At 44.4% G+C, this 26,093-nt stretch overlaps 1 protein-coding gene and 21 non-coding genes across 22 annotated transcripts in view; 1 reads left to right on the forward strand and 21 right to left on the reverse strand.

Annotated features, from left to right (window-relative positions):
• Positions 1–182: 182 nt before the first annotated feature.
• On the reverse strand, positions 183–256 carry trnat-ugu (transfer RNA threonine (anticodon UGU)). Its single transcript has one exon. It is a non-coding gene; the product is annotated as a tRNA-Thr (tRNA).
• Positions 257–756: 500 nt separating this feature from the next.
• On the reverse strand, positions 757–830 carry trnat-agu (transfer RNA threonine (anticodon AGU)). The gene has a single exon. It is a non-coding gene; the product is annotated as a tRNA-Thr (tRNA).
• A 411-nt stretch (positions 831–1,241) lies between these two features.
• trnat-cgu (transfer RNA threonine (anticodon CGU)) lies at positions 1,242–1,315 on the reverse strand. Its single transcript has one exon. It is a non-coding gene; the product is annotated as a tRNA-Thr (tRNA).
• Positions 1,316–1,815: 500 nt separating this feature from the next.
• trnat-agu (transfer RNA threonine (anticodon AGU)) lies at positions 1,816–1,889 on the reverse strand. The gene has a single exon. It is a non-coding gene; the product is annotated as a tRNA-Thr (tRNA).
• A 411-nt stretch (positions 1,890–2,300) lies between these two features.
• Positions 2,301–2,374, reverse strand: trnat-ugu (transfer RNA threonine (anticodon UGU)). The gene has a single exon. It is a non-coding gene; the product is annotated as a tRNA-Thr (tRNA).
• A 500-nt stretch (positions 2,375–2,874) lies between these two features.
• trnat-agu (transfer RNA threonine (anticodon AGU)) lies at positions 2,875–2,948 on the reverse strand. The gene has a single exon. It is a non-coding gene; the product is annotated as a tRNA-Thr (tRNA).
• A 411-nt stretch (positions 2,949–3,359) lies between these two features.
• trnat-ugu (transfer RNA threonine (anticodon UGU)) lies at positions 3,360–3,433 on the reverse strand. Its single transcript has one exon. It is a non-coding gene; the product is annotated as a tRNA-Thr (tRNA).
• Positions 3,434–3,933: 500 nt separating this feature from the next.
• On the reverse strand, positions 3,934–4,007 carry trnat-agu (transfer RNA threonine (anticodon AGU)). Its single transcript has one exon. It is a non-coding gene; the product is annotated as a tRNA-Thr (tRNA).
• A 411-nt stretch (positions 4,008–4,418) lies between these two features.
• On the reverse strand, positions 4,419–4,492 carry trnat-cgu (transfer RNA threonine (anticodon CGU)). The gene has a single exon. It is a non-coding gene; the product is annotated as a tRNA-Thr (tRNA).
• Positions 4,493–4,992: 500 nt separating this feature from the next.
• On the reverse strand, positions 4,993–5,066 carry trnat-agu (transfer RNA threonine (anticodon AGU)). Its single transcript has one exon. It is a non-coding gene; the product is annotated as a tRNA-Thr (tRNA).
• A 411-nt stretch (positions 5,067–5,477) lies between these two features.
• trnat-ugu (transfer RNA threonine (anticodon UGU)) lies at positions 5,478–5,551 on the reverse strand. The gene has a single exon. It is a non-coding gene; the product is annotated as a tRNA-Thr (tRNA).
• A 500-nt stretch (positions 5,552–6,051) lies between these two features.
• Positions 6,052–6,125, reverse strand: trnat-agu (transfer RNA threonine (anticodon AGU)). Its single transcript has one exon. It is a non-coding gene; the product is annotated as a tRNA-Thr (tRNA).
• A 411-nt stretch (positions 6,126–6,536) lies between these two features.
• Positions 6,537–6,610, reverse strand: trnat-ugu (transfer RNA threonine (anticodon UGU)). The gene has a single exon. It is a non-coding gene; the product is annotated as a tRNA-Thr (tRNA).
• Positions 6,611–7,110: 500 nt separating this feature from the next.
• On the reverse strand, positions 7,111–7,184 carry trnat-agu (transfer RNA threonine (anticodon AGU)). The gene has a single exon. It is a non-coding gene; the product is annotated as a tRNA-Thr (tRNA).
• Positions 7,185–7,684: 500 nt separating this feature from the next.
• Positions 7,685–7,758, reverse strand: trnat-agu (transfer RNA threonine (anticodon AGU)). Its single transcript has one exon. It is a non-coding gene; the product is annotated as a tRNA-Thr (tRNA).
• A 411-nt stretch (positions 7,759–8,169) lies between these two features.
• trnat-ugu (transfer RNA threonine (anticodon UGU)) lies at positions 8,170–8,243 on the reverse strand. Its single transcript has one exon. It is a non-coding gene; the product is annotated as a tRNA-Thr (tRNA).
• Positions 8,244–8,743: 500 nt separating this feature from the next.
• trnat-agu (transfer RNA threonine (anticodon AGU)) lies at positions 8,744–8,817 on the reverse strand. Its single transcript has one exon. It is a non-coding gene; the product is annotated as a tRNA-Thr (tRNA).
• Positions 8,818–9,228: 411 nt separating this feature from the next.
• trnat-ugu (transfer RNA threonine (anticodon UGU)) lies at positions 9,229–9,302 on the reverse strand. The gene has a single exon. It is a non-coding gene; the product is annotated as a tRNA-Thr (tRNA).
• A 500-nt stretch (positions 9,303–9,802) lies between these two features.
• Positions 9,803–9,876, reverse strand: trnat-agu (transfer RNA threonine (anticodon AGU)). The gene has a single exon. It is a non-coding gene; the product is annotated as a tRNA-Thr (tRNA).
• Positions 9,877–10,287: 411 nt separating this feature from the next.
• Positions 10,288–10,361, reverse strand: trnat-ugu (transfer RNA threonine (anticodon UGU)). Its single transcript has one exon. It is a non-coding gene; the product is annotated as a tRNA-Thr (tRNA).
• A 497-nt stretch (positions 10,362–10,858) lies between these two features.
• Positions 10,859–10,932, reverse strand: trnat-agu (transfer RNA threonine (anticodon AGU)). The gene has a single exon. It is a non-coding gene; the product is annotated as a tRNA-Thr (tRNA).
• A 6,964-nt stretch (positions 10,933–17,896) lies between these two features.
• Positions 17,897–26,093, forward strand: part of LOC111851704 (integrin, alpha 5 (fibronectin receptor, alpha polypeptide)) — a 35,869-nt gene continuing 27,672 nt past the window's right edge. The window contains exon 1 of the mRNA XM_023826855.2: positions 17,897–18,293. Coding sequence (XP_023682623.1) covers positions 18,085–18,293 — 209 coding nt within the window. The 5' untranslated portion in view covers positions 17,897–18,084. The remainder of the gene's footprint in view (positions 18,294–26,093) is intronic.

The following is a 26,093-nucleotide window of genomic DNA, read 5'->3' on the forward strand; positions in this document are numbered from 1 at the left end:
AACTATTCAATACTGAACTATTTTCTTGAGCAGCACTATTGTAATGCCTCCATGGCATGAGCAAAGACATGTTGTGCGAGTGCCTAGCTGACACTTTTCCTCTTAACATACAAGGTCTACACTTACCATGCCTGCAGCAGACATGAAGGTTGTTCTTGGCAAAAGATTCATCAACATTAAAAAGGTGCTGCTGGGATTTGGACCCAGGATCTCCTGTTTACAAGACAGGCGCTTTAACCAACTAAGCCACAGCACCCACCTCTAAGTGTTGCCACTCACATTTCAGAGATTATCAAACTACTAAAGTCAGTAGCCTGACAGCAGAAAATGTTTAGAACCAAGCCAATTGTACACTCTTCATTACCTGAGTCAGTCAAGACTCCCCTGCTTCTTCAATCAGTGGATCGTAATGGTGGCAATTGAGATAATGAGAATCTGCTGAAACTTCATCCAGATTTCAGTGGTCTACTACTTATGGAAAGTAAGGTATGGGCCCATGAATTTTGTGTGGACAACATTTCTCGAGAAAGCACTGACATAGTGTACTCACACACCTTGAGTCAGAGGCTCCTGTACTGTAATCAGTCAGCGTGTGCTATGCACATGGCAGTGTCTGGTTGGGCCATGCTGAGATTATGAACTCAAGCCTCACCTGGAGCAAGTGATTTGTTTCTGACAGCTTTTTCCCACAATGACTGCCTTCAGTTGAAAAAAGGAAAGAACCTCACAGCATGTCATTTCCTACAGTGAAATTCAAGGCACTGCTGGGATTTGAACCCAGGATCTCCTGTTTACTAGACAGGTACTTTAACCAACTAAGCCACAGCGCCAGGAGACAGGAAGAAGTAGGGCCACCACTGCCCTTGTCTGTCAGTTACGTATTTTACAATTACGTGATCGTGGCTATGATCCTTCCCAGCCGTTGAAATTGCTCAACACTTCCTCTACAAAACCGCTTCAAATTCTTTCTTCTCCATAACTTTCTTTCTCCAGGCCACTGCTGTTCACCTCTGTCATGTTCACTGCCCAACGAGGAAGGTATCTGTGTGGCTTCTAGCAAACTATTCAATACTGAACTATTTTCTTGAGCAGCACTATTGTAATGCCTCCATGGCATGAGCAAAGACATGTTGTGCGAGTGCCTAGCTGACACTTTTCCTCTTAACATACAAGGTCTACACTTACCATGCCTGCAGCAGACATGAAGGTTGTTCTTGGCAAAAGATTCATCAACATTAACAAGGTGCTGCTGGGATTTGGACCCAGGATCTCCTGTTTACGAGACAGGCGCTTTAACCAACTAAGCCACAGCACCCACCTCTAAGCGATGCCACTCACATTTCAGAGATTATCAAACTACTAAAGTCAGTAGCCTGACAGCAGAAAATGTTTAGAACCAAGCCAATTGTACACTCTTCATTATCTGAGTCAGTCAAGACTCCCCTGCCTCTTCAATCAGTGGATCGTAATGGTGGCAATTGAGATAATGAGAATCTGCTGAAACTTCATCCAGATTTCAGTGGTCTACTACTTATGGAAAGTAAGGTATGGGCCCATGAATTTTGTGTGGACAACATTTCTCGAGAAAGCACTGACATAGTGTACTCACAGACCTTGAGTCAGAGGCTCCTGTACTGTAATCAGTCAGCGTGTGCTATGCACATGGCAGTGTCTGGTTGGGCCATGCTGAGATTATGAACTCAAGCCTCACCTGGAGCAAGTGATTCGTTTCTGACAGCTTCTTCCCACAATGACTGCCTTCAGTTGAAAAAAGGAATGAACCACACAGCATGTTATTTCCTACAGTGAAATTCAAGGCACTGCTGGGATTTGAACCCAGGATCTCCTGTTTACTAGACAGGCACTTTAACCAACTAAGCCACAGCGCCAGGAGACAGGAAGAAGTAGGGCCACCACTGCCCTTGTCTGTCAGTTACGTATTTTACAATTACGTGATCGTGGCTATGATCCTTCCCAGCCGTTGAAATTGCTCAACACTTCCTCTACAAAACCGCTTCAAATTCTTTCTTCTCCATAACTTTCTTTCTCCAGGCCACTGCTGTTCACCTCTGTCATGTTCACTGCCCAACGAGGAAGGTATCTGTGTGGCTTCTAGCAAACTATTCAATACTGAACTATTTTCTTGAGCAGCACTATTGTAATGCCTCCATGGCATGAGCAAAGACATGTTGTGCGAGTGCCTAGCTGACACTTTTCCTCTTAACATACAAGGTCTACACTTACCATGTCTGCAGCAGACATGAAGGTTGTTCTTGGCAAAAGATTCATCAACATTAACAAGGTGCTGCTGGGATTTGGACCCAGGATCTCCTGTTTACAAGACAGGTGCTTTAACCAACTAAGCCACAGCACCCACCTCTAAGCGATGCCACTCACATTTCAGAGATTATCAAACTACTAAAGTCAGTAGCCTGACAGCAGAAAATGTTTAGAACCAAGCCAATTGTACACTCTTCATTACCTGAGTCAGTCAAGACTCCCCTGCTTCTTCAATCAGTGGATCGTAATGGTGGCAATTGAGATAATGAGAATCTGCTGAAACTTCATCCAGATTTCAGTGGTCTACTACTTATGGAAAGTAAGGTATGGGCCCATGAATTTTGTGTGGACAACATTTCTCGAGAAAGCACTGACAGAGTGTACTCACACACCTTGAGTCAGAGGCTCCTGTACTGTAATCAGTCAGCGTGTGCTATGCACATGGCAGTGTCTGGTTGGGCCATGCTGAGATTATGAACTTAAGCCTCACCTGGAGCAAGTGATTTGTTTCTGACAGTTTTTTCCCACAATCACTGCCTTCAGTTGAAAAAAGGAATGAACCGCACAGCATGTTATTTCCTACAGTGAAATTCAAGGCACTGCTGGGATTTGAACCCAGGATCTCCTGTTTACTAGACAGGCACTTTAACCAACTAAGCCACAGCGCCAGGAGACAGGAAGAAGTAGGGCCACCACTGCCCTTGTCTGTCAGTTACGTATTTTACAATTACGTGATCGTGGCTATGATCCTTCCCAGCCGTTGAAATTGCTCAACACTTCCTCTACAAAACCGCTTCAAATTCTTTCTTCTCCATAACTTTCTTTCTCCAGGCCACTGCTGTTCACCTCTGTCATGTTCACTGCCCAACGAGGAAGGTATCTGTGTGGCTTCTAGCAAACTATTCAATACTGAACTATTTTCTTGAGCAGCACTATTGTAATGCCTCCATGGCATGAGCAAAGACATGTTGTGCGAGTGCCTAGCTGACACTTTTCCTCTTAACATACAAGGTCTACACTTACCATGCCTGCAGCAGACATGAAGGTTGTTCTTGGCAAAAGATTCATCAACATTAAAAAGGTGCTGCTGGGATTTGGACCCAGGATCTCCTGTTTACAAGACAGGCGCTTTAACCAACTAAGCCACAGCACCCACCTCTAAGTGTTGCCACTCACATTTCAGAGATTATCAAACTACTAAAGTCAGTAGCCTGACAGCAGAAAATGTTTAGAACCAAGCCAATTGTACACTCTTCATTACCTGAGTCAGTCAAGACTCCCCTGCTTCTTCAATCAGTGGATCGTAATGGTGGCAATTGAGATAATGAGAATCTGCTGAAACTTCATCCAGATTTCAGTGGTCTACTACTTATGGAAAGTAAGGTATGGGCCCATGAATTTTGTGTGGACAACATTTCTCGAGAAAGCACTGACATAGTGTACTCACACACCTTGAGTCAGAGGCTCCTGTACTGTAATCAGTCAGCGTGTGCTATGCACATGGCAGTGTCTGGTTGGGCCATGCTGAGATTATGAACTCAAGCCTCACCTGGAGCAAGTGATTTGTTTCTGACAGCTTTTTCCCACAATGACTGCCTTCAGTTGAAAAAAGGAAAGAACCTCACAGCATGTCATTTCCTACAGTGAAATTCAAGGCACTGCTGGGATTTGAACCCAGGATCTCCTGTTTACTAGACAGGTACTTTAACCAACTAAGCCACAGCGCCAGGAGACAGGAAGAAGTAGGGCCACCACTGCCCTTGTCTGTCAGTTACGTATTTTACAATTACGTGATCGTGGCTATGATCCTTCCCAGCCGTTGAAATTGCTCAACACTTCCTCTACAAAACCGCTTCAAATTCTTTCTTCTCCATAACTTTCTTTCTCCAGGCCACTGCTGTTCACCTCTGTCATGTTCACTGCCCAACGAGGAAGGTATCTGTGTGGCTTCTAGCAAACTATTCAATACTGAACTATTTTCTTGAGCAGCACTATTGTAATGCCTCCATGGCATGAGCAAAGACATGTTGTGCGAGTGCCTAGCTGACACTTTTCCTCTTAACATACAAGGTCTACACTTACCATGCCTGCAGCAGACATGAAGGTTGTTCTTGGCAAAAGATTCATCAACATTAACAAGGTGCTGCTGGGATTTGGACCCAGGATCTCCTGTTTACGAGACAGGCACTTTAACCAACTAAGCCACAGCACCCACCTCTAAGCGATGCCACTCACATTTCAGAGATTATCAAACTACTAAAGTCAGTAGCCTGACAGCAGAAAATGTTTAGAACCAAGCCAATTGTACACTCTTCATTATCTGAGTCAGTCAAGACTCCCCTGCCTCTTCAATCAGTGGATCGTAATGGTGGCAATTGAGATAATGAGAATCTGCTGAAACTTCATCCAGATTTCAGTGGTCTACTACTTATGGAAAGTAAGGTATGGGCCCATGAATTTTGTGTGGACAACATTTCTCGAGAAAGCACTGACATAGTGTACTCACAGACCTTGAGTCAGAGGCTCCTGTACTGTAATCAGTCAGCGTGTGCTATGCACATGGCAGTGTCTGGTTGGGCCATGCTGAGATTATGAACTCAAGCCTCACCTGGAGCAAGTGATTCGTTTCTGACAGCTTCTTCCCACAATGACTGCCTTCAGTTGAAAAAAGGAATGAACCACACAGCATGTTATTTCCTACAGTGAAATTCAAGGCACTGCTGGGATTTGAACCCAGGATCTCCTGTTTACTAGACAGGCACTTTAACCAACTAAGCCACAGCGCCAGGAGACAGGAAGAAGTAGGGCCACCACTGCCCTTGTCTGTCAGTTACGTATTTTACAATTACGTGATCGTGGCTATGATCCTTCCCAGCCGTTGAAATTGCTCAACACTTCCTCTACAAAACCGCTTCAAATTCTTTCTTCTCCATAACTTTCTTTCTCCAGGCCACTGCTGTTCACCTCTGTCATGTTCACTGCCCAACGAGGAAGGTATCTGTGTGGCTTCTAGCAAACTATTCAATACTGAACTATTTTCTTGAGCAGCACTATTGTAATGCCTCCATGGCATGAGCAAAGACATGTTGTGCGAGTGCCTAGCTGACACTTTTCCTCTTAACATACAAGGTCTACACTTACCATGTCTACAGCAGACATGAAGGTTGTTCTTGGCAAAAGATTCATCAACATTAACAAGGTGCTGCTGGGATTTGGACCCAGGATCTCCTGTTTACAAGACAGGTGCTTTAACCAACTAAGCCACAGCACCCACCTCTAAGCGATGCCACTCACATTTCAGAGATTATCAAACTACTAAAGTCAGTAGCCTGACAGCAGAAAATGTTTAGAACCAAGCCAATTGTACACTCTTCATTACCTGAGTCAGTCAAGACTCCCCTGCTTCTTCAATCAGTGGATCGTAATGGTGGCAATTGAGATAATGAGAATCTGCTGAAACTTCATCCAGATTTCAGTGGTCTACTACTTATGGAAAGTAAGGTATGGGCCCATGAATTTTGTGTGGACAACATTTCTCGAGAAAGCACTGACAGAGTGTACTCACACACCTTGAGTCAGAGGCTCCTGTACTGTAATCAGTCAGCGTGTGCTATGCACATGGCAGTGTCTGGTTGGGCCATGCTGAGATTATGAACTTAAGCCTCACCTGGAGCAAGTGATTTGTTTCTGACAGTTTTTTCCCACAATCACTGCCTTCAGTTGAAAAAAGGAATGAACCGCACAGCATGTTATTTCCTACAGTGAAATTCAAGGCACTGCTGGGATTTGAACCCAGGATCTCCTGTTTACTAGACAGGCACTTTAACCAACTAAGCCACAGCGCCAGGAGACAGGAAGAAGTAGGGCCACCACTGCCCTTGTCTGTCAGTTACGTATTTTACAATTACGTGATCGTGGCTATGATCCTTCCCAGCCGTTGAAATTGCTCAACACTTCCTCTACAAAACCGCTTCAAATTCTTTCTTCTCCATAACTTTCTTTCTCCAGGCCACTGCTGTTCACCTCTGTCATGTTCACTGCCCAACGAGGAAGGTATCTGTGTGGCTTCTAGCAAACTATTCAATACTGAACTATTTTCTTGAGCAGCACTATTGTAATGCCTCCATGGCATGAGCAAAGACATGTTGTGCGAGTGCCTAGCTGACACTTTTCCTCTTAACATACAAGGTCTACACTTACCATGCCTGCAGCAGACATGAAGGTTGTTCTTGGCAAAAGATTCATCAACATTAAAAAGGTGCTGCTGGGATTTGGACCCAGGATCTCCTGTTTACAAGACAGGTGCTTTAACCAACTAAGCCACAGCACCCACCTCTAAGTGTTGCCACTCACATTTCAGAGATTATCAAACTACTAAAGTCAGTAGCCTGACAGCAGAAAATGTTTAGAACCAAGCCAATTGTACACTCTTCATTACCTGAGTCAGTCAAGACTCCCCTGCTTCTTCAATCAGTGGATCGTAATGGTGGCAATTGAGATAATGAGAATCTGCTGAAACTTCATCCAGATTTCAGTGGTCTACTACTTATGGAAAGTAAGGTATGGGCCCATGAATTTTGTGTGGACAACATTTCTCGAGAAAGCACTGACATAGTGTACTCACACACCTTGAGTCAGAGGCTCCTGTACTGTAATCAGTCAGCGTGTGCTATGCACATGGCAGTGTCTGGTTGGGCCATGCTGAGATTATGAACTCAAGCCTCACCTGGAGCAAGTGATTTGTTTCTGACAGCTTTTTCCCACAATGACTGCCTTCAGTTGAAAAAAGGAATGAACCGCACAGCATGTCATTTCCTACAGTGAAATTCAAGGCACTGCTGGGATTTGAACCCAGGATCTCCTGTTTACTAGACAGGCACTTTAACCAACTAAGCCACAGCACCCACCTCTAAGCGATGCCACTCACATTTCAGAGATTATCAAACTACTAAAGTCAGTAGCCTGACAGCAGAAAATGTTTAGAACCAAGCCAATTGTACACTCTTCATTATCTGAGTCAGTCAAGACTCCCCTGCCTCTTCAATCAGTGGATCGTAATGGTGGCAATTGAGATAATGAGAATCTGCTGAAACTTCATCCAGATTTCAGTGGTCTACTACTTATGGAAAGTAAGGTATGGGCCCATGAATTTTGTGTGGACAACATTTCTCGAGAAAGCACTGACATAGTGTACTCACAGACCTTGAGTCAGAGGCTCCTGTACTGTAATCAGTCAGCGTGTGCTATGCACATGGCAGTGTCTGGTTGGGCCATGCTGAGATTATGAACTCAAGCCTCACCTGGAGCAAGTGATTCGTTTCTGACAGCTTCTTCCCACAATGACTGCCTTCAGTTGAAAAAAGGAATGAACCTCACAGCATGTCATTTCCTACAGTGAAATTCAAGGCACTGCTGGGATTTGAACCCAGGATCTCCTGTTTACTAGACAGGTACTTTAACCAACTAAGCCACAGCGCCAGGAGACAGGAAGAAGTAGGGCCACCACTGCCCTTGTCTGTCAGTTACGTATTTTACAATTACGTGATCGTGGCTATGATCCTTCCCAGCCGTTGAAATTGCTCAACACTTCCTCTACAAAACCGCTTCAAATTCTTTCTTCTCCATAACTTTCTTTCTCCAGGCCACTGCTGTTCACCTCTGTCATGTTCACTGCCCAACGAGGAAGGTATCTGTGTGGCTTCTAGCAAACTATTCAATACTGAACTATTTTCTTGAGCAGCACTATTGTAATGCCTCCATGGCATGAGCAAAGACATGTTGTGCGAGTGCCTAGCTGACACTTTTCCTCTTAACATACAAGGTCTACACTTACCATGCCTGCAGCAGACATGAAGGTTGTTCTTGGCAAAAGATTCATCAACATTAACAAGGTGCTGCTGGGATTTGGACCCAGGATCTCCTGTTTACAAGACAGGCGCTTTAACCAACTAAGCCACAGCACCCACCTCTAAGCGATGCCACTCACATTTCAGAGATTATCAAACTACTAAAGTCAGTAGCCTGACAGCAGAAAATGTTTAGAACCAAGCCAATTGTACACTCTTCATTACCTGAGTCAGTCAAGACTCCCCTGCTTCTTCAATCAGTGGATCGTAATGGTGGCAATTGAGATAATGAGAATCTGCTGAAACTTCATCCAGATTTCAGTGGTCTACTACTTATGGAAAGTAAGGTATGGGCCCATGAATTTTGTGTGGACAACATTTCTCGAGAAAGCACTGACATAGTGTACTCACACACCTTGAGTCAGAGGCTCCTGTACTGTAATCAGTCAGCGTGTGCTATGCACATGGCAGTGTCTGGTTCGGCCATGCTGAGATTATGAACTCAAGCCTCACCTGGAGCAAGTGATTTGTTTCTGACAGCTTTTTCCCACAATCACTGCCTTCAGTTGAAAAAAGGAATGAACCGCACAGCATGTTATTTCCTACAGTGAAATTCAAGGCACTGCTGGGATTTGAACCCAGGATCTCCTGTTTACTAGACAGGCACTTTAACCAACTAAGCCACAGCGCCAGAAGACAGGAAAAAGTAGGGCCACCACTGCCCTTGTCTGTCAGTTACGTATTTTACAATTACATGATCGTGGCTATGATCCTTCCCAGCCGTTGAAATTGCTCAACACTTCCTCTACAAAACCGCTTCAAATTCTTTCTTCTCCATAACTTTCTTTCTCCAGGCCACTGCTGTTCACCTCTGTCATGTTCACTGCCCAACGAGGAAGGTATCTGTGTGGCTTCTAGCAAACTATTCAATACTGAACTATTTTCTTGAGCAGCACTATTGTAATGCCTCCATGGCATGAGCAAAGACATGTTGTGCGAGTGCCTAGCTGACACTTTTCCTCTTAACATACAAGGTCTACACTTACCATGCCTGCAGCAGACATGAAGGTTGTTCTTGGCAAAAGATTCATCAACATTAACAAGGTGTTGCTGGGATTTGGACCCAGGATCTCCTGTTTACAAGACAGGCGCTTTAACCAACTAAGCCACAGCACCCACCTCTAAGCGTTGCCACTCACATTTCAGAGATTATCAAACTACTAAAGTCAGTAGCCTGACAGCAGAAAATGTTTAGAACCAAGCCAATTGTACACTCTTCATTACCTGAGTCAGTCAAGACTCCCCTGCTTCTTCAATCAGTGGATCGTAATGGTGGCAATTGAGATAATGAGAATCTGCTGAAACTTCATCCAGATTTCAGTGGTCTACTACTTATGGAAAGTAAGGTATGGGCCCATGAATTTTGTGTGGACAACATTTCTCGAGAAAGCACTGACATAGTGTACTCACACACCTTGAGTCAGAGGCTCCTGTACTGTAATCAGTCAGCGTGTGCTATGCACATGGCAGTGTCTGGTTGGGCCATGCTGAGATTATGAACTCAAGCCTCACCTGGAGCAAGTGATTTGTTTCTGACAGCTTTTTCCCACAATGACTGCCTTCAGTTGAAAAAAGGAAAGAACCTCACAGCATGTCATTTCCTACAGTGAAATTCAAGGCACTGCTGGGATTTGAACCCAGGATCTCCTGTTTACTAGACAGGCACTTTAACCAACTAAGCCACAGCGCCAGGAGACAGGAAGAAGTAGGGCCACCACTGCCCTTGTCTGTCAGTTACGTATTTTACAATTACGTGATCGTGGCTATGATCCTTCCCAGCCGTTGAAATTGCTCAACACTTCCTCTACAAAACCGCTTCAAATTCTTTCTTCTCCATAACTTTCTTTCTCCAGGCCACTGCTGTTCACCTCTGTCATGTTCACTGCCCAACGAGGAAGGTATCTGTGTGGCTTCTAGCAAACTATTCAATACTGAACTATTTTCTTGAGCAGCACTATTGTAATGCCTCCATGGCATGAGCAAAGACATGTTGTGCGAGTGCCTAGCTGACACTTTTCCTCTTAACATACAAGGTCTACACTTACCATGTCTGCAGCAGACATGAAGGTTGTTCTTGGCAAAAGATTCATCAACATTAACAAGGTGCTGCTGGGATTTGGACCCAGGATCTCCTGTTTACAAGACAGGCGCTTTAACCAACTAAGCCACAGCACCCACCTCTAAGTGATGCCACTCACATTTCAGAGATTATCAAACTACTAAAGTCAGTAGCCTGACAGCAGAAAATGTTTAGAACCAAGCCAATTGTACACTCTTCATTATCTGAGTCAGTCAAGACTCCCCTGCCTCTTCAATCAGTGGATCGTAATGGTGGCAATTGAGATAATGAGAATCTGCTGAAACTTCATCCAGATTTCAGTGGTCTACTACTTATGGAAAGGAAGGTATGGGCCCAAGAATATTGTGTGGACATTTTTTGAGAAAACACTGACATAGTGTACTGAGAGACCTTGAGTTAGAGGCTCATGTACTGTAATCAGTCAGCGTGTGCTATGCACATGGCAGTGTCTGGTCGGGCCATGCTGAGATTATGAACTCAAGCCTCACCTGGAGCAAGTGATTTGTTTCTGACAGCTTTTTCCCACAATGACTGCCTTCAGTTGAAAAAAGGAAAGAACCTCACAGCATGTCATTTCCTACAGTGAAATTCAAGGCACTGCTGGGATTTGAACCCAGGATCTCCTGTTTACTAGACAGGCACTTTAACCAACTAAGCCACAGCGCCAGGAGACAGGAAGAAGTAGGGCCACCACTGCCCTTGTCTGTCAGTTACGTATTTTACAATTACGTGATCGTGGCTATGATCCTTCCCAGCCGTTGAAATTGCTCAACACTTCCTCTACAAAACCGCTTCAAATTCTTTCTTCTCCATAACTTTCTTTCTCCAGAACACTGCTGTTCACCTCTGTCATGTTTACTGCCCAACGAGGAAGGTAGCTGTGTGGCTTCTAGCAAATTCTTCAGTATTGAACTATTTTCTCGAGCAGCACTATTGTAATGCCTCCATGGCATGAGCAAAGACATGTTGTGCGAGTGCATAGCTGACAGTTTTCCTCTTAACATACAAGGTCTACACTTACCATGCCTGCAGCAGACATGAAGGTTGTTCTTGGCAAAAGATTCATCATCATTAACAAGGCTCTGCTGGGATTTCCTGGAAATCATCATCATTAACAGGCGCTTTAATCAACTAAGCCACAGCACCCCCTGATAATAATCACACCTCTTAATTCAGGGATTGTCCAACTACTACAACTATTAGCCTGACAGCAGAAAATGTTTAGAACCAAGCCAATTGTACACTCTTCATTATGTGAGTCAGTCAAGACTCCCCTGCTTCCTGCTGAAACGGGCGGATTTTTATGTTCTGGAATGCGGGCGGGTAATTCATCAAACACGGGCGGGTAGCCGGTCAATCAAGACAGTATTGTAGAATGCAAGAATATCATATAAGTGAAAATATCTATGTATTAGACTATCATGTACGAATTGTCATCATCACTGTGTGTTCAGTATGTCGGAACTACCTTATGGTGCTTTCGATTATTTCTCTCCAAGTCGGAACTCGGATGAAAACGTCACTAACGTCACGATAAGCGTCATTTCTTGTCGGAAATACGCCTCTTTTATGACGTTGATGTCGGACAAGATTTTGTTGTCCGAGTTGCCCCTGTGATGTAATTTCAATATGGCAGCGTACACACTCAACAGTAATTCTATTTTATAAATCTTTAAAAATGTTTATTTTGTAAAATGTATTAATAGTTATAAATGTAACTGCACGTGTTCGATTTAGAGAATACAATATCATGACCGTAAACAGTATCCTATCATGCAATATCAGATTTTTACCAGACTTGTTAGTGTCTTTGGTTTCTTTGTAGTTTGTTTACCTCTCGATAAAAGAATATTGCTATGAATGTTCTAAAATATTTTATGAAACTTTTAATGTGGTTTGATTAGTTCGTGTTTCTTTTTTGTTTGTCTCTCGGAAAAAATAATCTCACTCCAAATCTGCTAAAATATAAAGAAACAACACACAGCAGCGTGTTCATGGAGGCAGCCATGTTTGTTCTGAGATGTGGTAGCTGGAACGGATGATTGTCGGACGTGATGTCACTCAACTTGGAATTTCCGAGTTCCGAGAGAAAAACGAATGCACCATTAGATAACGGCCTCGACAAACATTCACATACACGTCTGAATCCTTGCTGAAGCATGTCGTCGTGTTCTCTCTTTCACGCTCGTCACAATATGGATAGCTTAGATCTATCTGATTTGATTTTGTGTTAAACGGACTTTTTCATTTCAATTCAAAATTCATGTAGGCCTAGTGTGGCGTTACATTAGTGCCAAAACTCTCGCGCATAAAAACCAAATGATGGGGAAATTATTCAGTTTGATGGATGATTCAGGGCTCATGGTTCAAGCCACTCTTTTCTGAAAAACTAAGATCTCACACTGACTGAAAACGAACTAAGATCTCACTGTTCTTATTTATTCCTTTTTAGGCATTTACACGTATGTACACACAACATTATGAAAGTATGAGAGTAGAGGAAACAAGGTTTGTGTTATGTGGGGTCTTTGGTTCTGCTTGTCTGATTGCTGCTTGTATTTCTTGAACTTGTTTTTCCAGTGGAACATTTTGTAAACCTTCAGGTTTTTGGACATATTCCCTCTGTGTCAGGGTCAGTCCCTGCCTTGTCCCATTCTGTCTGTTTCCTAGTTTGGCCAGCAGGTGTCACTGGTCATCCTGGTCCTTCTTCAGTGTTGTAGTCCCTTCCTTAGTTCCTAATGTGTTCTCGTAATTCCTGGGCTATTGTGTATCTGGATGGACTTCATGGGTACCTAACAATTGAGCATCTCCTCCATCATGGGTTTGACGCTAACTAAAAGACAATTTGGGACTGTGCTTCTTGTACACAGTACCTTTTTAAATTCTGTTAAGTTTTGTATGATTCCTTGTTCTTATTTCTTTGTCAGGTTTACCTGTTTGCATATAGTTTGTAATTGTTTCACCTTTTTCCCCCCATGTCTCCAGTGTAGCCCTAGTCCCTAGTCTTTGATTAATTGTAACTACCCTCACCTGTTCCTCATTACTCATAGTTTCTAGTGTTTGGTTAATAATAATAATAATTTAACCTTTATTGTACTTCATGGGGAAATTCTTTTTACGCCTCCATCAACTTGCTCTTTGTCAAACAAGCTGCCGGTGAAGGGCAGCCACCTTTTGGGGTGCCCAGGGAGCTCAAACATGTTGAGGTGGGGTTTGAACTGACAACCTTGTGATTACAAGCACATAGGCATAGCCCACTGAGCCACACGCTGCCCCCTAATTGCCTGTGGTTCTCACCGGTCCCTCATCTAGTCTTGTTATCTGTGTATACCTGTGTATGCCCTTGCCCTGATCCTTCAGTGGGTCATTTTATATGGTTATACAGTATGTGCTACCTGCCAATCTGTCACTAAATATTTACTTAATACCTTTTATTCAGCCCTTGTTTACCCATGAGATTTTTTGGTGTGTCTCCCTTTTTAGTCGCTAGTCTTGCAGCTCTACCTGCTTTCGTTTGACCCCTCGTGGGCCCTTTGTATCTTGTTTTGTGAAGTTCAGTTTATCTGTAAAATCCCCTGGTCATCTGTAAGCCACATCAGGATTGCCCTTCCATCATGCCATGTCTTTATACTTATTAACATATTAACATATTAACTTTCCTTTAAAGAAAGGTGTCTAGTTGCTATGTTGAAGATTTTATATTTTGTGTTATTTTAGGTGAAAACTTTTAAAAAGCTGTTTTTTAGCTTCAGAAAATAATGAAATATCTCAATTGGCATTACAGGAGAGCTTTACAGTGAAAAGAAGCCAAAGTTTTCCTGAAGGTAGGTTGACTACTATGGGAAAGTAAACTGCATGATGAATCCAAGTTAAATAGGAGCAAAGGAAAAATATGGACAATATAATTTCTTTTATTGCCTGCAGAAGAAAGTGGCTGAGCTGTGCTTTGCCTGCAGCCAAGTTGTTGAGAGTGTAATTTGAACAAGGTGTGTATTGTTGTGTCATTTCACCTGTTTCTTAACTTGGTACAGATGAACCTTGATGTTTTGTGGTGAGGAAATGAAAAAAGCCCCCCCCCAAAAAAAATAAAATAAATATATTAATAAATAAAAACAAAAAATTTGACTTTCTGCCAGCATAAAATAATATTGCTATGGAGATTTGCTTTTTGAGGGATATTATTTAAATTTCACTGTTATTAGCTGGAACCAAATTGTTAGTTTCAGTTGAGATGGTTGCGCTCCTGCAAAGGAGACTGATAAAAACCAGTACAATCCAAGACTGGTTGCCTCCCCGGACGGTGAAGGAGCTCCGACTTCTATTGAAGATTCATCCAAAATTTTTGCCGGATCGCAGCGCCTCTGACATCACTTACCCGCAACCGTCTCAACCAGTTTAGGTGGACCCCGGAAGCTGACCTGGCCATCCGACGCTCTTTCTTGCCAGCATGATCCCTCCACATCCGACGACTCAGCTACACCTGTTCTTCCTCCATCCTGTTTCACCGCCACCATCTCCTGGTCCCTCGATGAAACTCTCCGACCCCTGAATGACCGGTCACCTCCTCCCGTGGGATGTCCACCGGACCGATGGTACGTACCCCAGGTCCATCGTCCTGCTCTACTCCATTGGATCCACACCGCTCGCAGTTCTGGTCATCCAGGGACCTTCGCAACCCTACGACTGGTGGCGCGACGCTACTGGTGGCCAAAATGGCGGAAGGATGTGGAGGAGTATGTGGCCTCCTGCTCAGAGTGCACCCAGGTAAAGGCCTCCCATCAAGCCCCTGCGGGTCTCTTACATCCGCTCCCTATCCCAACTTGTCCGTGGTCCTCCCTGGCCATGGACTTCATAGCAGACCTACCGTGTTCCAAAGGTAACACCATCATCCTCACCGTTGTGGACCGCTTTTCTAAAATGTGCCGGTTAATCGCTCTCTCCAAGCTCCAAACAGCAATGGATCTGGCCGACCTTCTCCTTACCTGGGTGTTCCGGTACGACGGCCTCCCAGAGGATATCGTATCCGACCGAGGACCCCAGTTTGCATCCCAGGTTTTTCGTGCCTTCTGTAGTAAACTCAATATCTCCCTCAGCCTGACCTCAGCGTATCACCCCCAATCCAATGGCTTGGCTGAACGGACAAACCAAGAAGTTTCCAAAGCCCTCTGGCTCCTGTGCCGTGGTCAACCGGGGTACTGGGCTTCTCACCTCCTCTGGGCAGAATATACCATCAACACTCGGGTGAGTCCAGTGACGGACCTGTCTCCCTTCCAGTGTGTGCTAGGGTACCAGCCTCACCTATTCCCCTGGGACTCCCCCTCCTGAAACGTCCCATGGATTGAGGGTTGGTTTCGGGACGCCCAGAGGGTCTGGCGCCTGGCTAGACGGGCTCTACTTACACACTCGACCTACGTCAAAGCCCAAGCCGATCGTCGCCGGCAGCCAGGTCCCACCTACAGGGTAGGGTAACAAGTCTGGCTCTCCACGCGGAACCTGAAGTTGCCCTCGTGCCGTAAGCTCTCCGCTCGGTACATAGAGCCGTTCCGTATCCTTTGCCGAGTCGGGCCCTCTTCTTATTGCCTTCAGCTCCCCAGCCTGTACCGATTATGTCCCACCTTCCATGTTTCCCTCTTGAAACCTGTCCGTTACAGCTCCACACATCCTTTGTCGGCGCTAACACCTCCTCCCTCGACGACGCTGTCCGATGGTTCTGCTGCATACACGGTTCGTGCCCTTCTCGACTCCTGGCGGCAGGCCGGCCGCCTGCAATACCTGGTCGACTGGGAGGGATTCGAACCAGATAAACGTTCCTGGGTACCCGCTTCAGATATCCTGGACCGTACTCTCATCTTGGACTTTCACGCCGCTCACCCTTCCAAGTCTGCGCCGAGGCCGCGGGGCCGTCCTCGCCGTCTTCGGCCTCCAGGAGGCGGCCGTCAAGGGGGGGGCACTGTCATGCCCACATGGGCGGGGCAGAGCACCAGAGGTCGATCACCATTGGATCGGCCAGCTATTTAATCACACTCCACCCAGCAGGCAGTGCGAAGTATTGTTGCCATTCTAGTGATGTGCCTTACAGAGCAATTTCTCTGTGTCCTGTCTTCCCGGTCTGCCTTCCCTACTGTGTTCTGCCTGATGGCCTGTCTGCCTTCCCTGCTCGTCTCATTCATCGTTCCTGCCTCGTCTCCCTGTTTCCTCGTCTACTCTCCTCCGCCCTCCCCGGATCCTCGTTTCGTCCACCTGTCCCGGACTGATCTCCATGGTTACCGACTCTCGCCTGCCTCTCGACCACGATTTAGCACAGGGTTCTTCAACTCTGGACCTTGGTTCCAAATCCAGGCCGTGTTTTCAGTTCTCTCAGGTAGTTGTTTAATGATTACTGATTCTGATTGGTCAGAGGCTTCACACCTGACTGACAGGTAAAGGAAGGCTGGAAAACCAGCAGTACTCGGACCTCAAGGACCGTGAGTTGAATAACCCTGATTTAGCACGTCCCCCTTGGTTTCTGTTCTCTCCGATCTCAGAAATAGAAGCCTTTGCCTCCGCATCTCGGGGTTCGCCTCCTCCCTGCTCGGCCGACATAACAATCTCCGACTGCACACGAGAGTGAGTTGGAATACAAGTGTTTTTTTATGTGTGTTTTAAACCTTTAGTGCATCACTGAAATATTGTTGTAGGCTAGGATTTATTTCAACTTTTGCAGAGCAAATTGTAATTTCAGATCAATTGTTCTATGACATCAAGTTTTTTTTTTTTTTTTTTGCAGTGTGTCCTGGGGAAACTTAATTTGAAGCATAAACTAGCAAATACAAAAAAGCACGTAAAAAATATTAGATAAATTCAACCAACTGGAATCTAAATGAGTTCCTTGATGGCATCACAGGGGAACCAATTAACGGACAAAGCTTCATCAGAACATTGAGGATTGTATTTTAAAAGGTTTTAGGAAATCGCATGAATCTGAGCGTGAAGGCTAGATGCAGGGACTTCCTTTCAGGGCCTATGTTTTTGACAGACTACAGTAACGGCCCATACATGAGGAAAAACACGTTTCCATTCAGTAAAAAACGTGTGGCATTGTCTCCTAGGCATCTGAATGAGTACTCACAATACCAAGCAGTGGGAGCGAGACCAAACTGGGCAATGCTGTTAGCTGCAAAGCCCCAGGAAATGGACCAGGATTGCATTTAAAGTGGAATGAAAAATGACAACTGACTGAAATAAGTGAAACTGATACCTATTAGCGCAAGCTTGTATTTATTATAAAAACGAAAATTCCCGATATGGCAGATAGTCCTGAATGACTATAACTTGAGAGCTTCTCTGTTTAACATTGTAATTGCATACGTTACGTCGACCTGATGCAAAACTAGTTTACATACAGTTTGTTGAATACTCATACTTCATTTCATCTATGATTATACTGTATATGCGAAATTACCGCAATACAGACTTACGGATGTCTGTCTCATTTGCTCCACTTCGGTCAGAAGGAGATATTTTATAATCCGAATGAATGACTACATAGGGACTTTTCCTATTTTTCTGCCCCTCCTATGGATTTTCTTGTGAATCAAAAGCTCCTCCCCATCAATGTTTGTTGGGATGGGTGGGGGGATCCCTCCTGGACTCTCTCTCCAATACTCCATCCAACAGAGCGGATAGACTTGGAAAAGAGAAAGGAGTGAGTGAAGGGGACAGATCGAACAACGTTAAATTCAGAAGCGCTAGTAATATGAGCGCATACTAGACAATACGGATGAGATAATACACTGCGGAGGTAAAGATACGTATAGTGAATGAACTCAGCGAAAAAAAATGAATCTCAAAAGACGACTGTCGAGAAGTTTTAAGAAGTTTCTCTCATGCGGCTTTGCGCTTCGAGCCTTTGCCAGCACTTTTGCTGTGGTTCTCCTGCCGTGGTGCGCAGCTTTTAATCTGGACGTGAGCAACCCGGCTGTGTACTCTGGACCTAAAGGCAGTTACTTCGGCTATTCCGTGGAGTTTTACTTAGCCAATTTCTCAAGGTAGGTTTCTACATAATACGCGCTCTTACATAAAGCCTGGAACTTTGGAACTTTTGTGTCTGAGTAAGAGTATCCGAAAATGCATCAAAAAGGTTATTTTCGTTGTTTGGGAATTAGTACTGCATCACTAGCAGAGACAGCAAATAACGCTTATGCCTTACATATATTACAGCTTTTCATTACTCCAGTTTTTTTCTCAAAACTGTTACAAGCCTGTTACAGATGCTGTTCATTTTGCATTACACTAGCAATCATAGATATCAATGTCCAGAAATCACTAAAACAATTTATTTTAATATAATTTTGCTACCGACTGACCCGTCCAGGGCGATATTCCATAAAATTATGCGTTTTACGTGATTTATGCGATGCATCAATAAAGAATTATTTACTATTAAATTTAATATAGCAAGTCGACCAACTCTTCCCATTCATTTAGTTTAAATTCACCGTCCGAATTCGCTTTCTCTCCGCTTCTGCACATGGACATTTAGCAATCTCAGCACAACGTGCCTAATTTGCAGTTGATTTCTAATGCAACCCCACAGTACATAAAGACGACATTATTTCAACATGCTTGTAACTAAAGTCAAACTAATCACTTTATTTTTCGGGTGGGAGGGAGGGCAATGTGTAGTTATTGCTTAGCCTACCTATTCATACATTGTGGTACAGTAGCCTATTTGATCGGTAGTATTCCGGCAGTGCGAATAGAAGCACGGGGTAGTATGTTCTGATTCTTTTTGAAGCCGTGAGTTTCACAGGGCCTTATTCTAGGGCCTTATTCCAGTCAATTCAATGATCAAAAGTCAGGCAACTAATTCTGAGACGTTAATAATAGTGTGATATGTGATGTTTGAACCAACGCAGTTTGGATTTTGATTGAACAAGTTTCAATCATGGAAATTACCCTTGTGTTTTTGTACGAGCTGCAGAACATTAGGTGTGTAATTTGGTGAAGCAGTATTAAAAAGGTGGGTGTGGTATGGATACGTTAAAGAAATCTATACAAAATCCAGATGCGTAGCAGTACGTGATGTACGCGCTAGGCGCAGTTGGTTGTACTTCCACTTTAGATGTAAAACTGCATGATTAGAACAAATCCGTGCTGGTTTCTTAGTGCAGCCGCTTAAGGTGTTAGATTTTGCATCTCCTGAAGTTCAGTCTGTCCTGATGTCGACGCGTTGGTTATCGGCGTTGATCATGCACAGGAGAGAGGGTTTAATTCACTAGGTCGCTCGTGCCGCTCAGAATCGTCGTGGCACAGCCCCCTGTCGTGGCCTTGCTATGCTCAGTGTCTCCAGCTGCGGGCTGCGCAGCTGCAGACCGCAATATTTGGCTCTAGCACTCCTCACAGCTGTGCAATACATTTTCGCGACTGTTTCATAAGTATAATGTCCGGTAACAAATTAGCTCATGCTAACAGGCTTGTGGTAGCATAGGAAGACATGCGTGTAGTATCGGATGATCCATAATAAGTAACTGCTAATACTAATGGAGAAGCTGCAGTTTCTTAATGGGTCCTCATATTCCTTGGCTCTGGATGGATATCACGCTTTTTTGGTGCACTCTGCTGTGACAGGGGTGTGAGTGTCTTTGTCTTCCATTCATTATAGCTTTTTTTTATGCTTTGTGATTTCTGAAATGGTTCTGATTATTTTTTTCTTCGTAGGAAAAAGCTGTGTCGCTTATGGCTCGTTGCTTTTGCGAGGCATGTTCAGCGCTGCCCTTGGTTTGAGTTCATCCCAGAATTTGTTTGGTTCCAAGCACTGGTTCTGATTTGCCTCTCCCCAGGCATGCTGTGCAAATAGTGGGAGTGAGAGAAGTTTAGTGGGGCTGCTGTGTTGTACAGAGCACAGTCTTGACCATAAAAATAGCGTCTCTCCTTATTTAGGAAATAAATCATGAGACATTTGTATTGCTCTTTACATTTTCCAGAGCGGTATGGCTGGGTTCCCCTTTGACACCACCCTCTTTTTGTTGGATGATTAGCATGCCACACCTAGAACGTTGTCAGTCACCAGGGTGTGGCAGGATTTGTCCATCGGCTCAACTGTCTGAATTGTCGGCCATGTGGATGCCCAGCTGGCAGTAAATACCGCTGTGAGGTGATGAGGTTGAGGGAAAAGAGCTGTCTGACCTCCGTCCTCATTTTTTGCATAAAATACACACAGACACATACCCTGTGTGACAGTGACGTGCCCAAAGGTTCTTGAAAATCCTGTAGGAAAGCAGTAGCGACTGAGCTGCCGCAGCCAGAGTCCAGTCTGGACGCGGTTTTCTTTAGGACAGAGTAACTGTGACTGCGTTTGTGCAGGCCACTTGGCTCAGGTGTGTAGCCTACACCAGGAAGTGTGAGGCAATGGGGAATCAGATTTGTTATGCTCTGCAGTGTCATAAACCAAGATCCCTGGTTACTCATGCATTGCTTTTAGGGATCTGATAGGGATGAAATTGTGTGGATGAGGACAATTTGCCTTACAAGGACAATGCGCATTACAAGCAGCGGCAATCATTCCAAACCCCCTATAGGTCGTGCGTCACACTCATTCTTGTCACATTTATTTATTTAACAGACACTTTTGTCTAAGGAAACGTGGAAGTGAGTATCGGAACGCGGGGGCAGGCAGCATCCCTGGAGCAGCGAGGGTACAGGGCCCGGCTCAAGTGCTCAGCAGAGATAAAAATGAGATCTTGACCCTCAGAACAGACACAGATCGCTAATCTGCTGAGGCACAGACTGCCCAAGGCATGACTGATACCGGGGGAACAAAACTCACATTGTCTGCATAATGAACATCCACGCTGACCCACCAGAAATACATTGAGTGACTTGTTACTGTTCTTCGTAAAACCTCTCCTTCATACAATTAACAATTCAGTGGTGTTTATATCCACCACTGTGCTAAAGTCTCAAGCAGTCATTGACTTGTCAGTATCCTCATTCTGGAGAAATTCCTGCCTAGACATTGGGTCTCTTTCACAGTAATGGGCAACATTTGTGAGAATCAATGGCACCCACTCGCATAAATATTATTGGCATAAATATTCCTATATCTGTTAATTCCTTGTGACGTCACATCCTTGACTGCCGCCTCTGTCCGTCTGTGCTGGTGACATGAATATAAATGTTACCAGGAGGCATCATCCTCACTGACCGGACGTCATGTCGCATTTAAAGCGACGTAATTTTAATTATTAATTCAACGGCACAGTAAAACTTTTGTAAGTAAGTAAAATTTATTTATAAGGCTACTTTTGCGGCCAAAGTTCACAAGGCACTGAACAATTTGTATTGGATTACACAATTGTAATGCACCCCACAGTAATTTATCATCAAAAAAACTGGGAAATGGGTCATGAAGCTACTTGCCTTTGCATGTTTATTAATTTTTAGCAGTCACTAAATAAAGGAGCGAAACATCGCTCCTTTATTTGTTGAAGTGGGAAAATGACACCATATAATCTTCCATTAGAATTGTGGTGAAAACGGATGTGTGACCCTCCATATTTGCCCTTTGGGGTGATGGCTGTAGAGAGGTGGCCTCCTACATGCTGGGTGGAGTTTGGAGCTGTGCTGAGGGAACATGGAAAGGAAGCTGAGCGTGTGGGCTCCGGCTCCGCATGGCTTTTTATGGGCTGCCTAGGGCTGATCTGGCAGAGACGTGTGGAGCAGCTTTGTTCGTGATTGCCCTGCTCCCTGGATAGGTAGATTTAATCTCTAATGTGGCTCGATTTGGGTTAAATGCAGCAATTGTGCTGATTCTAATCTAGCCTCCCACAAATATAGACTTTTACTGCCCAATGTTTAGACCCCTTCGTTCATTCCAGGGCCATAATAATGCAGAAAAAAATGTTTTACCCTGGATTCTGACATTGGTTTGTGCTTGCAACGCCATCTCCTGGCTTAGTTTTTCTGTTTTCTCCCCTATTTTGTTGACCTACAGAACTTCTTTTTACATTTTCACATTTTATTATAAAAATAGATGAGTTTAATAATAAGCTGATTTTGTTTCATGGTTGTCACATTTCTGGTGTTTCACCTCAGTCTGTATGCAATGAAGCAATCAAAAGGCTGCTTTGAATCTAGCGGATTAAATGCTCCCTGTACACACAAAAAAATCACTCTCACCATCCCAACGTGTTGTATTTCAGCATGTTGTGAAATGCGTCTGTGTAAAAATGGTTTTATTGCAAAAACAGGAACCATATACCCCTGGTTGTGATTGTACTGTGAATGTGCAATTGTGCAACAGACTTTAACATGACATAAGCTTTGGTCACATTGCACAGTCACACGTACAATGCTATAAATAATCTCTGTGTTAATACTTCCCTCAAATGGAACATGGGGTAGGATTTGAACAAGATGACTCAACAAATACGGGAACCAGGGTCACATTTTTTATTCATAGAGTAGCTGGTATTATCTATTGTTCATTTCCCACAAAAAACACCCCACTGTTGGCCACGTAAGGGGAGGATCTTGCTTGGTATGACAGAAATGTTCAGCTGGACTGAGAGAGTGGATGTAAATGTGGAGAATTTGGTGTATTAGGGCAGTTATTCAAAAGCCTATTCTAGAACATGACACTGAACTCTGAGACCATATCTACCTTTTTCCACTGCGTTGAAGATGTATTCATATCGGCTGGTGTTCTCTGCCCATGTCTGAAGTCCGTGCAGTTGTGCTATCTAACCATATCCCAAGGATTTTGCAGACTAAAAAGGAGAAAAGATCAAAATCAGAATCAGCTTTAATGGCCAAGTATGTTAACACATGCAAGGAATTTGTCTCCGGTTTGCTCTCAATGTGCTTATACAGGACAGACATACAGCAAAAAAATGAGACTCCCAAAATGAAACAGTGCAGTGTGTACAGAAGAGGCGTAAGCCAAAGGGCTTCGGTGCAAAGGTGCAGAGCGCAAAGATGCTGCTTACTATACATACATGAGGTACGGTGGATGCTGGGTGATAGCGGATTATAGCACAGAATTGTCCTTGAGTCTTAAGTCTGCTGATGTGTCTGATTGTTTTGGTGTACGGTGCTCTGTAGCGCCTGCCAGAGGGGAGGAGTTTGAACAGGTTGTGTGTGATGGATCTGCAGTGATTTTGCCGTTTCCTGACTCTGGACAGGTACAGTATAAGTCCTGAATGGAACTGATTAATGTATCATACCTGGAAATTACTGAGTTGGAGGGTGGCTTTCCTTTATTAAGACAGAAACCGGCCTGTGCTGGTGAGAACATAAAAATTTGGTGATTTTGGGCTTTTTTGAGTGACATCCAAGATGTCTGTTTCTCCTCAAATTCACAAAGGCCACGTTTTGTCGAGGTAGGCCTGGACCGAAGCCCAGAGACAGAAAGACTGGCGTGTGCTTCTGTTTGATACAGCAGTGTGCGCATTGCTGCGTTAGCATGCGTTTGCTGGTTAAATGTTTTTTAGCTTGGAGTAATTTAGCCCTTCGTTATGATTGGTAAACGAAGCATAGCAGTGAACTAGCCTTGCTGATTCATGGAAGCTGAGCTCCTTCACTTTTACTGGGAGCCAGTTGGCTCAAGATCTGTTACCCGGCTGCAATTTGTATTGGTTTCCTGCTTTAGAAGAATGTAAAAATATATATATATATTATCGTTGTAAAACTAATGATGGTATTAGCTAACAAAGAACTAAACTCCAATAAGTAAAATATGATACTGGAGCCACACCAGAGTAGGGAATTGAGGGGTTTTTAAAGATGGTTGAGTGGAAAGCGTCTATTACGTATTGAAATTTCTCTGCCAGGACATTTGCGCTGGTTTTCCCCCGCTGGATGGGGCTCAGACCAGGTGTCTGCTCTAATGAAGCCACCGCCCTGTGCTGGTCAGTCTCTGTAGCCAGTGGCCTTTCTGGCTGAAAATTCTCCCTCTCGTGGTAGGAAGGGGGGCTGTGATTCACTGTGCCTGCTTTCTTCCATTCTCTCTTTTTTATTTAGTATGGCTCTGATAGAAATGTCCTTTCAAAGGTATGTAAGTGTCTCTTTGTTGAAGTTGCTGGGTTGTTTGTAAGATAACTGCTACCACAGTGCACAAATGGGGGTAAAGCTTAAAAGCTAAGCCTTTAGAATTTCATCTTTGTTGGAATTTTTGTTTTCATGTTGAAATTGGATGTCAGGGTGATGCAGACAGGTGTAACTGTGATTCCTTGTTTTATGTGGATATCCTGCTTTTTTTATGGGACTCCTAATGTCATACAGGGGCCCTTGTGATTCAGTTTCCATGGTGCTAACATGACTGAGCGAAGAGTCTGTGTGTCTGGGTTTGCGAGGGTCCTGAATATAAACAAAGATCCAGGCCTTTAATGACCTTTTGGACACGGCCATCAGTAGTGTGTCTGTCTGCAGGGAGAATGACGACCGCATCGAGAGGTTCACTTACCTTGGCAGCGACGTTCATGTCTCTGGTGACTCTTCCTATGAAATCAGTAGACGGACTGGGAGAGTACATGGGGGGGTTATGAGGACCTTTAAGGGGGTGTGTGGCACTCCTGATGTCTTTGCAAGAGGACAAAGGTCTAAGTCTTTAGAGTCCTGGTGCTCCATGTCTTGCTGTATGGCTGCGAGACATGGACGACCTAAGACCAAGCCAACCAAGATCCTGTGGTGTTTCGTCATGGGTGGCTGCGGCAACACACTGTACCAGTGCATGCTCCCCAGTCTGACCTCACCTGTCCTAACATAGAAGCCAAAGAACTGGTTTGGTCTTGGTTGTGGTTGGCTGTGTTGGTTCTGCTAATCCAGGTTTCCTTCTCCCTTAACAGTTTTTGGTCTCGGGGCACATGGCCCAGTGTGTCTTGTTAGTACCCTGCCTGACCAACCCCCACCCCGTCCTCCCCCCCGAGCAGAGAAAGGATGCAGCACATGAGAAGCTCCTATTTCCACAGAAAGACAGGATCATTGCTTCTAAGTCATAGTAGCTACACTGAGCATAACTGTAAGCCTTGACGTTTGACGTTTTTCATAAGATGACTGGCATAGGTTAACCAGTTGGTGGCTTGTGTCATCTGTCACACAGCATCACTGCAATTTCACAGTCTTTGTTTCCTCTGTTTTGGGCATCACATGAGTGTCAACCATCGTTTCTCTGCTGTTGTGATATTCAGCTGACATGATAGCTGCCAACGGCGGCGCAGTGGAGAGCACAGCTACAAGCTCATGGCGTTTTCGCTTTGAGCGATTAGTGTAGCGTGTGAGCAGTGTAAGCGTTTTAGCTGAGCTGAGGACCATTAAGAGTGGAAAAAGGGGGAAAAGTTCCTTTAATTAACAGGAGCTAAACTTTTGATTAGGCATTTGAATACCTGTTCTAACCCTGGTTGTAAACTGCTGAGTAGCAGACAAGCTGACATCAGCAATTTCCCTCAGTGTCTGGAGTGGAGAGTTAAATTTGGGTTATTTTATTTGCTAGTTGTTAATTTAATTTTCCCACAAATCAGAATGAGTGCCATTTATTAGACCTCTTTTATTGTCCCATATGTACAGTGTGCTGCTAACGAGGCAATTCCATATGCTTGTGAAGCAGCTTTCTCACCGTAATAATCTCCCAGCCCAAACAATTAAGAGAGAAACCCTCAGCCGCCTCCTGAAGCTGTAGGTGGCCACTGCACGTCAGCCTACAAGCGTCGAGGTTCAGACCTCAAAAAGGGTTTCCATCAGCTCACTCCCTTCCCCCAAGGAAATTACTCATGGGTTCCATAAACACGGCCCTGATGTCTTTACTGGTGAATGAAAAGCGAGGCAGAGTTCTAGTGCAAGATTTCCTCAGT

This window comes from Paramormyrops kingsleyae, chromosome 8 (genome assembly GCF_048594095.1).
Source record: "Paramormyrops kingsleyae isolate MSU_618 chromosome 8, PKINGS_0.4, whole genome shotgun sequence".
Taxonomy (NCBI): domain Eukaryota; kingdom Metazoa; phylum Chordata; class Actinopteri; order Osteoglossiformes; family Mormyridae; genus Paramormyrops; species Paramormyrops kingsleyae.